The sequence below is a fragment of the Lissotriton vulgaris genome, unplaced genomic scaffold, assembly GCF_964263255.1.
Source record: "Lissotriton vulgaris unplaced genomic scaffold, aLisVul1.2 SCAFFOLD_315, whole genome shotgun sequence".
Taxonomy (NCBI): domain Eukaryota; kingdom Metazoa; phylum Chordata; class Amphibia; order Caudata; family Salamandridae; genus Lissotriton; species Lissotriton vulgaris.
Window position 1 is genome coordinate 1626214 of NW_028250410.1, and position 14164 is coordinate 1640377.

General features: G+C 48.6%; 1 protein-coding gene across 1 annotated transcript in view; it reads left to right on the top strand.

Moving 5' to 3' along the window:
* Positions 1-899: 899 nt before the first annotated feature.
* The window catches only part of LOC147663271 (ribonucleoside-diphosphate reductase large subunit), a 34320-nt gene continuing 21055 nt past the window's right edge, over positions 900-14164 (top strand). The window contains exons 1-4 of the mRNA XM_086950576.1: positions 900-1143; positions 4616-4704; positions 11487-11664; positions 12597-12697. Of these exons, the coding sequence (XP_086806702.1) occupies positions 1125-1143; positions 4616-4704; positions 11487-11664; positions 12597-12697 (387 nt within the window). The 5' untranslated portion in view covers positions 900-1124. The remainder of the gene's footprint in view (positions 1144-4615; positions 4705-11486; positions 11665-12596; positions 12698-14164) is intronic.

Below are 14164 nucleotides of genomic sequence, written 5' to 3' on the forward strand. Positions count from 1 at the left end.
AGGAGTGGACGCCTCACAGGGAAAGCCAGGATGGGTTCCACAGCGGTATTCGTACAAGCGCCTTGAGACCCTTGCGGGTGAGAAGTGCGCTACAAGTATCAATTTACATTTACTATAAAAGAAATTAAATACACATGAGAGAGGGTCTATGTGAAGATGAGGGGCACCATTTGGAGGGTGGCAGCAAGGCCAGGCTGGCCGGACTGGGCATCGGGTGTTACCCTGGGAGCTGTAAAGATGGGGTACGTGGGGGCGGTTTTGTTACCACAAAAAAGACCTGCACATTTGCTTAAAGCTGCGCACAAACTGAAAAACCATGAAGTGCACAATTGTCTCAACCTATTATAAACTTATTTTCACTTGTACTTAAGTGGTTGTCTATTTACTTACTTAAATACTATTGCTCAACCTCCTCTGATGTGTCTGTAAAACTTACCTTTTGTCCTGAATTTTGACCTCCTGTCCTGAATTTTTTTCCTGAATTTTGACCCTTTGTCCTTAATTTTTACACTCATTGTCCTGAATTTGCACTCATGCCAGTTGGTCATCCTACTTCCACGTTAGTCCTTTGTGTGCTTGAAAAGTATAAAATGTAATCGCGTAAACCTACGGACTAATACGATGTTTAAAGAAGTTTCTAAAATGGTTTATAAAATCTGAAGATGCCTTCCGCTCCCAGTCATTCCGTTTATATTTAAATATAACGGGGACCTTGGCGGTTGAAGTTCCAGTCCAAGATGGCGGCCTCGCGTGCTGCTCGCTTCTTTTATCATTCACCGGCGCGTGAAGGGTCTTGGCAGGCTTGTATTTCGCTGACGCAGCCCGTGGCGCGGGGCTGACGTCTGCAGGTGCCCGCCTTCTTTTCTTGTTTCAATTTGGTGCGAGCTTTGGCGGGAGTCGGCTTCAGTCACTTGTTGTCAGGCGAGCGGTGACAGCTGAGCGGGAGCCGGCAAGTCAGTTCCCGAAGGACAGCCTGTGCGACAGACGCCATAGCACCGCCACCGCCTGAACAGGCCGAGTCACTCCACTGCTACCAGAGGGAGACCCGTGCCGACACCCAGCACCAGCTCACCGCCGCCACTTCGCCTCCCCAGGCCGAGCAGCCCGCCCCAGTCGCCGCCGACATGCATGTCATCAAGAGAGGTGAGCGGGCGCCTGGTCTCCTCTTGTAACCCAACCCCTGCAGGAGCAGAGCAGCAACAGCCCTTACCCTGGCGCAGCTGCAGGGTTTCCCGCCCTTTCAGTCGCGAGCCGCAGGGAGGGGCGCGCGAGGCCAACCGTCTCCGTGATGCAAAAGCCAACCTGGTTCCCGCCAAGGCTTCGCGGGGGGGCAAGTTGCATAACTCTCCCACTGGGAAACATATTTTTAAGACTCCCCCCCCCCCCCTCCCCCCCCCCCCCATTGTTCCCGCATTCCTGTGATGTGTCCTCTCTAGTTTAAATGGACTTGTTTTTTAGTTTTCAGCTACCGACCCCTATTTGTTTAGACCCCCCCCCCCCCCCCCAAATATGTTCTTTCCATGGTTATAGAACATATTTATCTGGTCAAGTGCCTTATTTCAAGACGCCCCGATATGCTCCGCTGTTTTTGAAGTTATTGACCCATTATTGCATGGAAGGACTCCCACGACCCCCCCCCCCCTTATAAAAAGAAATGCCACTATAAGGTTGGGGGTTGTAGCCCCTGCGATTCGCAGCTCTGCAGAGTCTGGCTTTGTCCTGTTTGGCGCGCTAGCTTGACAGGCGACAACAGCGGATTCTCGGGAAGGGTTGCAAGAGCACATGCAGAGTACAAACATTTACACAACACTTGCTCCATTTCACCTTTAGAAATGTTCATGGTCCACTATCAACTAAACGTATTCATTATATAACAATATCATATTTCTAGATTATTGCATAACTACAATAATGTTTTTTTGTTGTTGTTAAATTTGCCATGTTACTGGCGACGGATTGCTTCTTTGTCCTTTTGTGGAGCGGTGCACAATCCCGCGCCGCTCATTATTCAACCTCCAGGATGAGCTCCTGCATCCTCCCTGCCCCGCCAGAAGCGGCCATCAACCGGGCAGACACTGCCTTAGTCTCACCTCTTTTATTAATGCACACCGTGGTCACTGGTGTGGTCACATCGGCTATGACTAACGTTTTTGTTTTATTTAGGGGGAACTGAGAAAGGAAGTCCCAGTATTGTATATTCTTGATAGTCCTACTTTTGTTGGAAGTTGGGGACAAAATTGCAGGATATTGGTTTTACCCCAACTACTTTTAAGTACCTGCTCCTGATCAGAGAACCCTAGAAATATTCGGGTTTCAACTAACCTAAGGTTTGACTGGCTTACAACAGACAATCTAAATTGGACCAGCAGTAGCACCATGAATATTATTCAGTTTGCCTTTTCATGTCCATATTCCTCATTCTGCTGTTTACCAACTTACAGGGGGCCTTTGGAGACCCCCAAGTTGGCTCTCGCCCTGTGCAGTGGGGGTCACACTTCTCGACCAAAACAACTAAATGATTTAGGCTTAGTCTGCAAAACAAGATTTGCCCTTCACTGGCTCAAATAGCATTTTTTTCATCACCTTCTTTCCATCCTCTAGAAATGATGGACTCGGCGGTATGTGTATTCCACTTTTTATGTGGGGGACCCTCCAGATGTCATTCAGCAGCATAAAACAGGAAAAAAATCCAGTAGCATGCGACTCGTCAAAAACCTCACTACTATTTGGTTCTTGTGGGGAAGAGAATTGTATTTAGCCCGTCGGGGTACTATAATCTGGGCCTATCTTTGACTCAGTAACTAACGATCTGTCCCAAGTAACATTAGATCCTGAAACTCAATTGGTCTTGGTCCCCCCAATTCAGTAGGCCACCAATGGACAATATGCTCCACAAAGAACTACTGCTCTTCATCTCTTTTGAGCTTATATATTGACAAATTATAGGGGTGGCACACAAGATGATCACTCGGGTCTCCTGAAATGTTGGACAGCTGAATTCAGTTCAGCGATCAAGAACAATTGCTTCTTTGTTCAGAACTACTTTTTTTGCAGTTGGAATGAAGCGACTTCTCAACTTAATTGATGGACCTCTAGTCCTGTAAATTTAGATTTTTGTAAGTAGTATTTCCCTTTATTTCTTCAAGCTCTTTTTAAGCGTTTCTGCAACTGCCGATTCTATTTGAAAAAATAATGTTGCTTTTGAAGGGCTTGTTGGCTGCATATGCATATTCTTTGGAGCAGCCATTTTGTCATGAATCCCTGGTTCGGGTCATGGGTTAGGGGACATTGCTTTGTGATGTAAGCCCCCTGACCTGAATATAGAGTACTTAATCAAGCTGCTTTGTCATCCTATGACCAAGGATCATTGATGTAACCTTGTTTCAAGGATACGGTTACATAAATGAATTCTTGCTATCTGCCTGCCCATGGTCATCCTGACTTGTACTCTGAAAGGTTCGTAACCTCTACGATGGAAATGTTTTTCTATATGGCCTGAGCTTGTTCTGGTATAATGCTAAACTCAAGGCTGCCCCTGCTTAACTTGAAAGATAACTGACTTGTTTACTTAAGCCCGAATAACAATTTGGTAGATTAACGAAGGGCAGAGGTGAGGCTTGTGGTAAACTTTGCCCAGTTGATGTTTGTTCTTGGGTTTTGAGTCCAGCAAGCCTTGAGTGACTGCATCCAGGAACATCAAACTCCTACGGAGGGTCGTTTTCACGTTTTAATTGTGAAATGCACTTTTTGAATATCGTTGCTGTAAGTAACACTTTGTATATATTGCTAAAACCATAACCATTCTTACAAGCAGTAGATCAATGGTGTAGACACTACTTATGGCGTATTAAGAGCCTTAGATAGTTGTCTGCTATAGTCTTGATGATTATACATTAATCTGTGTTCACCAAAGAGGTGATTGTGACATTTTACAAAACTTAAGCTCCTCATAAATACACTGCCTAAACTAACTCCATCCTGTTAATTGTACTTGTGGTTGGCGCAGCCTAAATTTCTCTTACCAGGAAGAGTGGAATTGTGTGACAGGACATAACAATATTAAGCAGTAGGGCTAACAAAATTATGCGTCAAGAAATGGCAGCTTATGCAGCACATTGTGAAGCTGTATTGGCTATGTTGTCATTTTTACAAATGTTAAAACTATATGGATGAGAAAATGTCGACTTATTAATCCGTTGCACACAATGAACAGCTATGGACAAACTAAAGGTAACTAGTCTCTGCATAACAAAGGGCCTGCCACTGCATGGCAACATGTGATTTGTGTTTTTACTAACTTTTGATCTGTTTGAGCAAGTACACTTTTTTCCCTTGCCGGTTATGCAGAAGATGGATTGTGGCAAATACTTATCTGGAAAACTTCACTGAATCTCATAACAACAACTGCCCTGTCTACAAACTGAAGAGCCCTAATGTCTCTTGAGACCTTATGCATTAAGGCTATACGAGCAGTAAAAATGAGTCCAGTCTTAAATACATGAGATTTCTTTAAATAACTGCGTTCATTTCCCCGATATCTGTTAAATATCGTGTGCATTGTTTACAATTTGCAGTTTACTTCTCATACTAAACACTAACCACTTCTATTTTCTAGATGGGCGTGAGGAGCGTGTCATGTTTGACAAAATTACTTCCCGTATCCAGAAGCTCTGCTATGGACTTAACCTTGACTTTGTTGACCCAGTAAGTTGAATGTCTTCTAAGGGTCTATCTTGGTGGAGTTGCTCTTACCCGAATGCCTAACTTAGTGTAGTTCTGCCGCCCTGCCCACGCCACCTAAAGCACACACCTCCTCAAGCAGAGCTTGAAGAATAGGCTCTTCATAGAGGCTGGGGTTATTGCTAGTTATCGGTTGGTTAAGATTTGCTGTGCGATCCAGCACATTGCCATGTCTTGCACTATAGAAATGCCCTTGTAATGTAACACACTGATAGAAAATGGTTGGCTCTAACCACCCTGTTGCCCATTGTTCTCTGGAACCAGTGCATTATGCATTTATTCACTTTTTCATACATGGTCTGTGAGTTATAGGTGAATCGAAATTTGCCTAGCTTACGTAACGGTAAGTTTCAATTCTATTAAGGACACGGAGGCGAGGATTATGCTATATCTTCCTTCGCTTTATTAACATAAAGAAACCACAGCAGCTCAGGAAAAGATATAATAAGAACAAAAAATGCTTTAAACATAAAGCATTGACGTAATGTTCAACAAAAAATCAACAACTCCCAAGAGTCTCTTTGCTTATAATAATAGTCCATAGTCCTTTGTCTCTGTCCATCATCACTATATAACCGGACTTCCCATCATCTTCCTCCTCTTTCTTCGCGCAGATCACGCTTAAGCCTCATTGGTCCTGTTTAGCACCGTCGTTGCCTGCCAAAAAAGGAACAGCATCAGCGAGGTGGCCCAGGAAATGCGACAACAAGGCGAGGAGCATTCAGTGAACGACACAGTACTGACAACGTAAAGGAAAACGCTTTACTTACTGCTATACGGGTGGGTAGAGACACCACTGTAGTCCGGGTGGGATAATCCTCGCATCCGTGTCCTTAATAGAATTGAAACTTACCGTTACGTAAGCTAGGCAAATTTCGATTCTATGTCAGGACCGGAGGCTTCAGATTATGCTAGTTTAAAGCTTACTTACCACCAACTGAGCCAAATCTACCACCGGCTTAAAATAAAACCTCTTGAAGGTGGAATCCGAGGACCAATCCGCAGCTCGCATTAGGTCCTCCAGACGAGCACCCACTGAGAATGCCTTAGAGGCCATGGCCCCCCTGGCGGAGTGTGCTCCAAAGAGAGAAGTATTGATGCCCGCTTCCTGCATGACCCAACGCACCCACCGAGCAATAGTGGGGGAGGAGACAGCTTTGTGTGGCTTCCGCAGGGCAATCAACAACTGACGCTCGCCCGGAGGGCGCAGATCCAAAGTCAGGTCCTCATATGCTTTGAGGCATTGCACGACACACAACTTAGGAGTGTCAGTAAAGGCTGGATAAGAAATGGAACGCGACGACGTCTTAGTGCGTCGGCCCACCGTAAAAGTAACCCCATCCGGGGAAAAAACGCGTGCAGAAACATCCAGCGCGCGCACGTCCGAGACGCGCCTACAAGAGACCAGACATAACAACATGGCTAATTTCGCCGAGAGCTCCTTAAGAGACAGATAAGAATTCGCTGGCCACGACAGGAACAGATTCAGAACCAAATTGACGTCCCAAAGGACGGAGTACCTGGGTTCCGGCGGCAGTGCGAGACGAACCGCTCGCAGAAGCCGGCATACAAAAGGGTGTTCCCCCTACCGGATGGCCATCGATGTTATCATGGCCCGCAGATATCGCCGACCGGATAGCATTGATCGTCCTATACGCTAAACCCTTGTCGGCCAAATGAGCCAGGAAATTCAGCACGGGAACAAGGCCGGCGACCATGGGATCCAAATCCCTTCGTAAACACCAACGCATCCACTTAAGCCAAGCGGATCTGTAACGCTTCGTCGTACTATCGGCCCATGCTTTGGAGAGCAAGTGCGCAGCTGACCCCGAAAGGCCCGGGAGCGTCCAGCGTCTCCTGAGAGCCTCCACGCCACGAGGCGGAGAGTGTTCTGCGTGACGAGAGGGTGAGGTTCCTGATCCGGGCTCGTCAGGAGCAGAGGAAACAGGGGGAGTAGGATTGGAAAATCCCAAGAAAGTTCCAGAAGAACCGGAAACCATACTTGAGACCTCCACAGCGGTGTAACCAACACCAGTTCCGCACCCTGGCGGCGTATTTGAGCCGCCGTTCGCATGATCATGGAGAACGGGGGAAACGCAAACTGCTGTTCCCGACTCCAATCCTGCAAGAACGCGTCCGTGGCCTCCGCCAGAGGGTCCGGCCTCCAGCTGTAGAACCGCGGCAGCTGGTGGTCGAGACGGGACGCGAAGAGGTCCACCGAGAAGGGGCCCCAAAGGGAGTGTAGCCACCGGAAGACTCCCGGATCCAGTTTCCACTGGCTGGCATCCCTGAGATGTCGAGTGCCAATCCGCCACCTGATTGCGCTGGCCTGGCAGATACTCCGCCGTCACCGCAATGTGACGAGACAGGCAATAATCCCAGAAGTCCTTCGCTAAGTCCGCCAAGGCGCGGGACCGAGGACCTCCCAGGTGGTTCACATACCGGACCGCCGAAATATTGTCCATCCGCAGCAGGACACAGGCCTTGACCGAATCCTTGGTCCAACAGCGAACAGCGAAGGAGCCCGCCAGGAGCTCCAAACAATTGATATGCAATTGCTGTTCTTCTGACGACCAGGCGCCGCCGGTGGAAAAATCCCCGCACCGGGCACCCCAGCCCGACCTGCTGGCGTCGGACTCTATGATCAAGTCCGGAGCCGACCCGAAGATCGCTCGCCCATTCCATGCCTCCATGTGAGACAGCCACCATGACATCTCCTCCTTCACTTCGTCCGTGAGGGGGACCCACTGATCGTAACACATCCCACGGCGCAAATGCTGCGCCTTCAGGCGCTGAAGAGCCCTGTAGTGCAGCGGGCCCAGGAAAATCGCCTGGATGGAGGACGATAGAAGACCCACCACCTTGGCGACATGGCGCAGAGACGTACGGTCCCTCGCGATCGTCTGCCGAAGCAGGTGACGTATCTTTGCGACCTTCCGACCCGGAAGGCTCAAGACCGCCTGTACCTAGTCCACCACGAAACCTAAAAAGGTGATCTGCTGAGTGGGAACCAAAACCGACTTGGAGCCGTTGATGACGAACCCCAGCCTCTGAAGCAGGCCGACAGCTTGGCGCAGCTGTCCTGCCAGCACCTCTGGGCACTGCCCCATGAGGAGGATGTCGTCTAAGTATACCAGCATACGGACCCCCTGACTTCTGAGAAACTCCACTACCGGGTGGAGGACCTTCGTGAAGCACCACGGGGCCGAAGAAAGACCGAACGGCAGGGCGGTGAATTCGAACACCTTGCCGTCCCACAGGAATTGTAGGAAACGACGATGAGGGGGGTGGATGGGAACGACCAAGTAGGCATCCTTGAGATCCAGTCGCACCATCCAATCCCGAGGGAGGAGCACGTCCCGAAGGAGGTGGATCCCCTCCATCTTGAAGTGACAGTAGACCAACCACCCATTGAACTCCTTGAGATTGATCACAGGCCTCTTGCCCCCATCCGTCTTGTCTACCAAGAAGACGTTGCTGAGGAACCCATGTGGGTGGCGCGTTGATAGACGGATGGCTCCCTTGCGCAGCAAGTCTGAGACCTCCTCGTCTATCAATCGCGCGTCGGAGTCTGAAAAAACCATCGGGCGCGGGGGCCTCGCCTGAGTTGGCTGGTCGTAAAACTCTATATGGAAACCTCTCACAGTTTGCAAAACCCAAGCATCGGCAGTGAGCAATTCCCACTCCCCGTAAAAGCTTGCCAGCCGCCCCCCAATCGGAACATGATCCAAGCAAAGTACACTTACCGGGGGCATTTCCTTGTCCGGAGTTCTTCTTGAACCCTCTGCCACCATAGCGCTGTCCCCTCGTGGGGTAGAAGTTGGTGTAGTTGGCCGAGGTCTGGTACTGACCTCTTCCGGAGCCTTGTCCACGGTTGTTGGTCTGCTGACCACGGCCGATCGCGCGGCCCCTGCCGCGACCGGCCCCTCCAGAAAAACGCTGGTGGAACACCCTCTTGATGCTGGACTGGGCCTTGTCCAGCGACGTGAACGTATTCACGAACTTTCCCAGCTCGCGGATGAGAGGTTCACCGAAAAGGCCACCCTGGGCCACGGCACCTGCCTCAGACGAGGCCAGGTCCCCCAGCTTCGGATCCAGCTTGATAAGGAGCGAACGCCGCCTCTCCGTGGATAGGGCACAGTTGGCGTTGCCCAAAAATACGATCACCCTCTGGGCCCAGTTGGAGAGCACCTCCGGTGAAATGGCGGTGCCATTCGCTCGGGCCTCCTCCGCCATATCAAGGATCTTCGTGGCGGGCCCGACCGCATCCAACAGCTTGTCCTGGCAGGCCCGCCAGGACCGGTCGATCCCCTTCCTGGGGTCCTTCATGAATTTCGCCAGGAAGGTGGCCATTTTGGGGTCCAATTCTGGTGTCATGGCCACTTTCCCTTCCAGAGTAGGCCGAGGGCATTCCCCGCGCAGGCAACCCCTCGCCTCCTTCTCCAGGGGCTTGCGCAGCCTGCCCGCGACAAACTTCGCCACCGTCTTCCCCGGGGCCCAGGCCGCGGATCGGGGGTGGACGATCTCGTCCGGGTCCAGCATGCCCGACTCGTCTCGGGGCATCTCCTTCGCTGAAGGTGTCGGGAGCCAAGAGCGGGTCGACTCCCCGTCGTCATCCGTGTCCGGGGAGTCGTAGATCGGGGAGGCGGGCGCCGTAGACACGTCGCCCGAAGTGCCAGGGTCCACCAAGGGCGCCGGAGGCACCGCCGTCGCCTTGGCCAGGAAGGCGTCACGAAGTCGCTCGAAAGGGCCCTTGTCCACGCCTTGGGCCTCCGATGAAGGTCCCTCACCACGGGGTCTCTTCGGAGCGGGTGGCAACCCGCCGGACGTCCCCGGGAGTTCGGGGGACGGAGGCACCTGCGCCGCTGCCAGCTTCGCACACTCCTCCACGATGCGGGCAGAGAGGCGGTCCTCCATGGGCCCTATCACCTCCGTCACGCAACGATAGATGGAGTTGTCCACCGCCTGATAAAACTCATCATCCTGCAGATAGGGGCAGGCCTCCTCATCGTACTCCCCTTCCATCTCGGAACCAAGGGGCAAATGCGGGGCACCCAAGAGGGCGGCAACCGAGAAAGTTCTCGAATGTGGGCAGGCCCAGCGGCTGCGATCACGTTTTTGGGCCAGCTGACGTGGCAGGTGGGCTGCACCAACCCCCAAGCGCGCAGACCCTCCTCGCCGGGACCGGGTCTACGTACCCCTCAAGCGCGCTAGGCCACACACGGAAAAGAGGTGCACAGATCTCGCCCGAGGGCGATTCACGCGGTCAGAACCGCTATACAGACCCCGGAGGGCGTCAAAATTGGAAAAGTACAGACCCGGATCACCAGGTGTCAGAGGGGTACGCGAGGGTCAGCCCCTGCGCAAGCAGACCCCACGGCGTGGCTCCTCGCACTGCGGAGGCGCGCCGGAGGGTCGGCGAGACGACAGGCCGCCCCCTTGCGGTCTATGTACACACCGCACACAAGTGGGAATAAAGTCGCGTAGGAACGATAGAACGTTCCCGCAACCGGGGACTCTGAAAGGGAATAAACCATGCAAGGAGTCCCCAAAGACCGCACACAAGACAATCAATCACAATAAAAAGAAGTCGAAACAGAAAAGCACTTATCTGGCTGCGGGAGCAGCGAAGAAAGAGGAGGAAGATGATGGGAAGTCCGGTTATATAGTGATGATGGACAGAGACAAAGGACTATGGACTATTATTATAAGCAAAGAGACTCTTGGGAGTTGTTGATTTTTTGTTGAACATTACGTCAATGCTTTATGTTTAAAGCATTTTTTGTTCTTATTATATCTTTTCCTGAGCTGCTGTGGTTTCTTTATGTTAATAAAGCGAAGGAAGATATAGCATAATCTGAAGCCTCCAGTCCTGACATAGAATCCGCGATGGTGTAAAATTCAAGAAGCATGAATTATTAACTTAGGATACTAATTTCGCTACAAACATGTACAAAAAACCATGTCATTTCAATTAAAACAAACTAATATCCTCAAAGGAATAAATTGTTACACAGTCGGCAATGGAGCAATTCCGGTTTTAAAAGCAGCAGGTGTCGACTCCCAACAGATAGTACAACATCCCTGCTCGGGAATTTGAGTTATAGCTGGGCGTTCATTATTCACGTAATTGCATTTTAACCAAATCACAACATGTTATACAGATTCCAACATTTCCGTTTGAGCAATGATTACACAGGAAGCACTCTTAGCAGTTTTTACATTTTTCCCATGTTGTGCATTTCATTTCAACACTAACATTCTTTAGTTCTTGAACTAGTGTATGTAAATGACAATCTGCTTATGGATTGATCACTACACCAGTGAGTTGATTGCTTAAAAAAATGCATACAATGAGTCCCGTTTGTCAAAATGGCACATGAACGTACTGGAGAGTAGTGAACATAAAATAAACAAATGTTGTGAGCATCATTACGTAAAGAGACCAGGAAAACAAGATTGAGGAAGCAGGACCTTTTCAGGTTGACTGCTCTTAGAAAATTGGGTATCTGATATACAGCTCATTAAAGTTGTTACTGCATACTACTTGTACTCAGTAGCCTCCCAGACATAAGACAATCTGATCATGTGCTCCATGATGTGCTTATTCATCTTTTGCAAGGGGACAGGAGGGGGGGGGGGGGGTTCAATTAACCCTGCATGAAAATGGCTCTCCAAATACACCAATGCATTAAAATGCTGACATTGGTCATTATAGATAACGTGCAGAACTTTTTCTTATTTAGACGCAGATAACGATGAAAGTAATCCAAGGTCTATACAGTGGTGTCACCACTGTGGAACTGGACACTCTTGCAGCAGAGACCGCTGCCACTCTTACTACCAAACACCCAGACTATGCCATCTTGGCGGCGAGGATTGCAGTTTCCAATTTGCATAAGGAAACTAAAAAAATATTCAGCGGTAAGATGCTCATTCAAATGTTATGACATGAAAGTGTAAAGTATTGGACGCTAGTTGGCTTACATTTTTTTGGGGGGCTAGCTACTCTATTGTGAGTTCTTCAGTACACAAGCTGATGTTGCTGAGGAGTGATTGTTCTCAACAATTCAATAAAGGGGACACCTGCTTTTGAGCCATGGCTCTAAAGCGAGTTGTTTGTGCTGCAGTTTTGCTTGCCCCCGATCTCTCCATTCTGACTTGTCTGCTAGAGGCAGTCGGTATACCATTCAGGTTGTATAACACCTGTGATTTAAGTGCTTGGCAAATTCAGTTTTTGGTCTGCTTTGTTGCTTATACAGAGCCTCTTGCTTCATCTGACAGTGCAGCATCAGTTCTCGATCTGTCTGGAATAGTATCAATTAGTTGAGGGCCAGTTTGTTATTAGTAGCTATAACCCAGAATGAGTGCGATCTCTCTGCACATTGCCACTTGTTTGCTTAAGAGGCTTGGGAGTCCTGAGGGTACTCTTGGTCTGTAATGGAGAGAAGTGAATCCTACCTAGTGCGGTGACAGTGTATATACATTTCCAGTTAAGCCTCTGCCTTTTTGTAGTAACCAGATTAGATTGTGGTTTCACAACTTGAGGGCAAATCATGAGCAGTTAAGTTAACTATGGATCGTTGTTTGAGGAGCATTGGTAATGGGGTTGGAGGAAAATTATTGTGAAGAAAAGCTAATTTTATTTAGTTCTAAACAATTTCCTTTTCATATGGCTTGTTCTTTTAGAGACGTTTACAAATTGTCTTGCAGCATCAGCGCTCCTCTTATGCACCTGCCACTTTTCCCAGTTGAACTTTTGACTATTCATTTTTGTTAAAACACAACTGTTTTATAGATACATTGTTGCCTAGAAATGCAGGGTCTGATTTTTGTTTTGTACTTTCTCTTTTTAGATGTGATGGAAGACCTGTACAACTACATCAACCCCCTCAATGCACGCCACTCTCCAATGATTTCCAAAGAGACTCTTGACATTGTCTTAGCCAACAAAGATGTAGGTTGAACCATTGGGTGTATGTGAGACATTGTTAATACCCATCACAAACTATCATAACAGCCAAAAAAGTGCCCAACAGTATATGCTAAAGGCCTTCTCGCATGTTTTTTTCTGACCCCACTGGACTTATTAGACTGACCTTGGGGCATCCTCTACCGTTTTGGTGGGATTGTGTGCAAAGTACGAATCCTCATTAACACATTGGTTTGGTGAAAATCTCAAAACAGTTCAGATTCTGAAAAATCTAGTGCCCTACAAATGGTAGCTGTGCACCATAGCACATACCTTGCATGACAGAATCATTCTTGTTTGGAGTTTCTGCTCTGATCAGACAGCTAGAATTTCTGAGTATAGCTTGGAACATCTGTGTACCTCTGCGCCCAGGAAGTGCACAAGATGGGCAGCAACGTTTCAGCGATTAAGGGGGGGGAGAGAGGGTTGTCGGGGCACACTCAGGAAGTGTACCTCCACCCCCCTCTAGTTGAAATTGTTCCGCCCAATTGAACCCTAATAGGCATACACTGGCTACAGCTCAGTTTCAGGGATACATGCTTTTTACCTTACTGGAGTGAAAACTGGTGACTGCTCCTTTACCATCAGAATTGTTCCAGATGTAAATGGGTTGCCTTTGCTTTTATTGAATATTTAGCATGCATTGTATGTAGTTTCATGTAATGTCACAGAAATTTGGTCCATAGGGTAAAGATGCCCGTTTGGGGTACAGTAAGATGCAAAAGATGTTTTCTATGGAACTTCTTAGCCTACAGTGGATGTGATATTCCTGCCTGTAATTTTTCCACCCCTCCTGAGAATTGTATTTGCTAGTTATAGCTGGGGTGCAAGTCTTCTGCTCCCAGTCAGTTCAAGCTCTCTTAACTGAAATTATTTTTGCAATGCAGGAAATGGAAAGTCAATTGCCTTGCAATAGGAGCATTGAGGCTGCAGAACACAACCTGATTGTTTCTGAGCAGCCTTTCTGGCTACCCCTGCAAAAGCCTGGAGTGTAAGAGGACAAAAGGCCCATGTTACGATTTCTCTTGATTGGAGGTAGATTTAAAATTGTGAACAAAGCTGCAGTACGGCGTGTGGTTACAGATAGACCCCCAAAATAAATTTAGACCCTCAGCTCTAAAATTCTACTTTATGTTAACTTTATCTATGTCCCATTGTAGATATTTGCCAGTTAAGGGTAATTTGCTGGTCCCGATTTCCTTTCATGTTCGCGACCAGCCATGGACACTGCGGAAGTCTTTGCTCCTGTTCCCTGACTAGAAGAAAGGGAAAACTACCCAGAAAGGAGCATGACCCTGTCTGGAAGACTTGCAGAAGTCTGCTTTAGCTAAGTTGTCCAGGAGTCACAAACCCTGCGACCAGAATACCTCCTAGTCTGACCAACAATGCATCGCCAGAGGTTAAGAACTGTAAAGATGATTCCAGGAAGATTTAATTGGTCTTTCCCTAGTT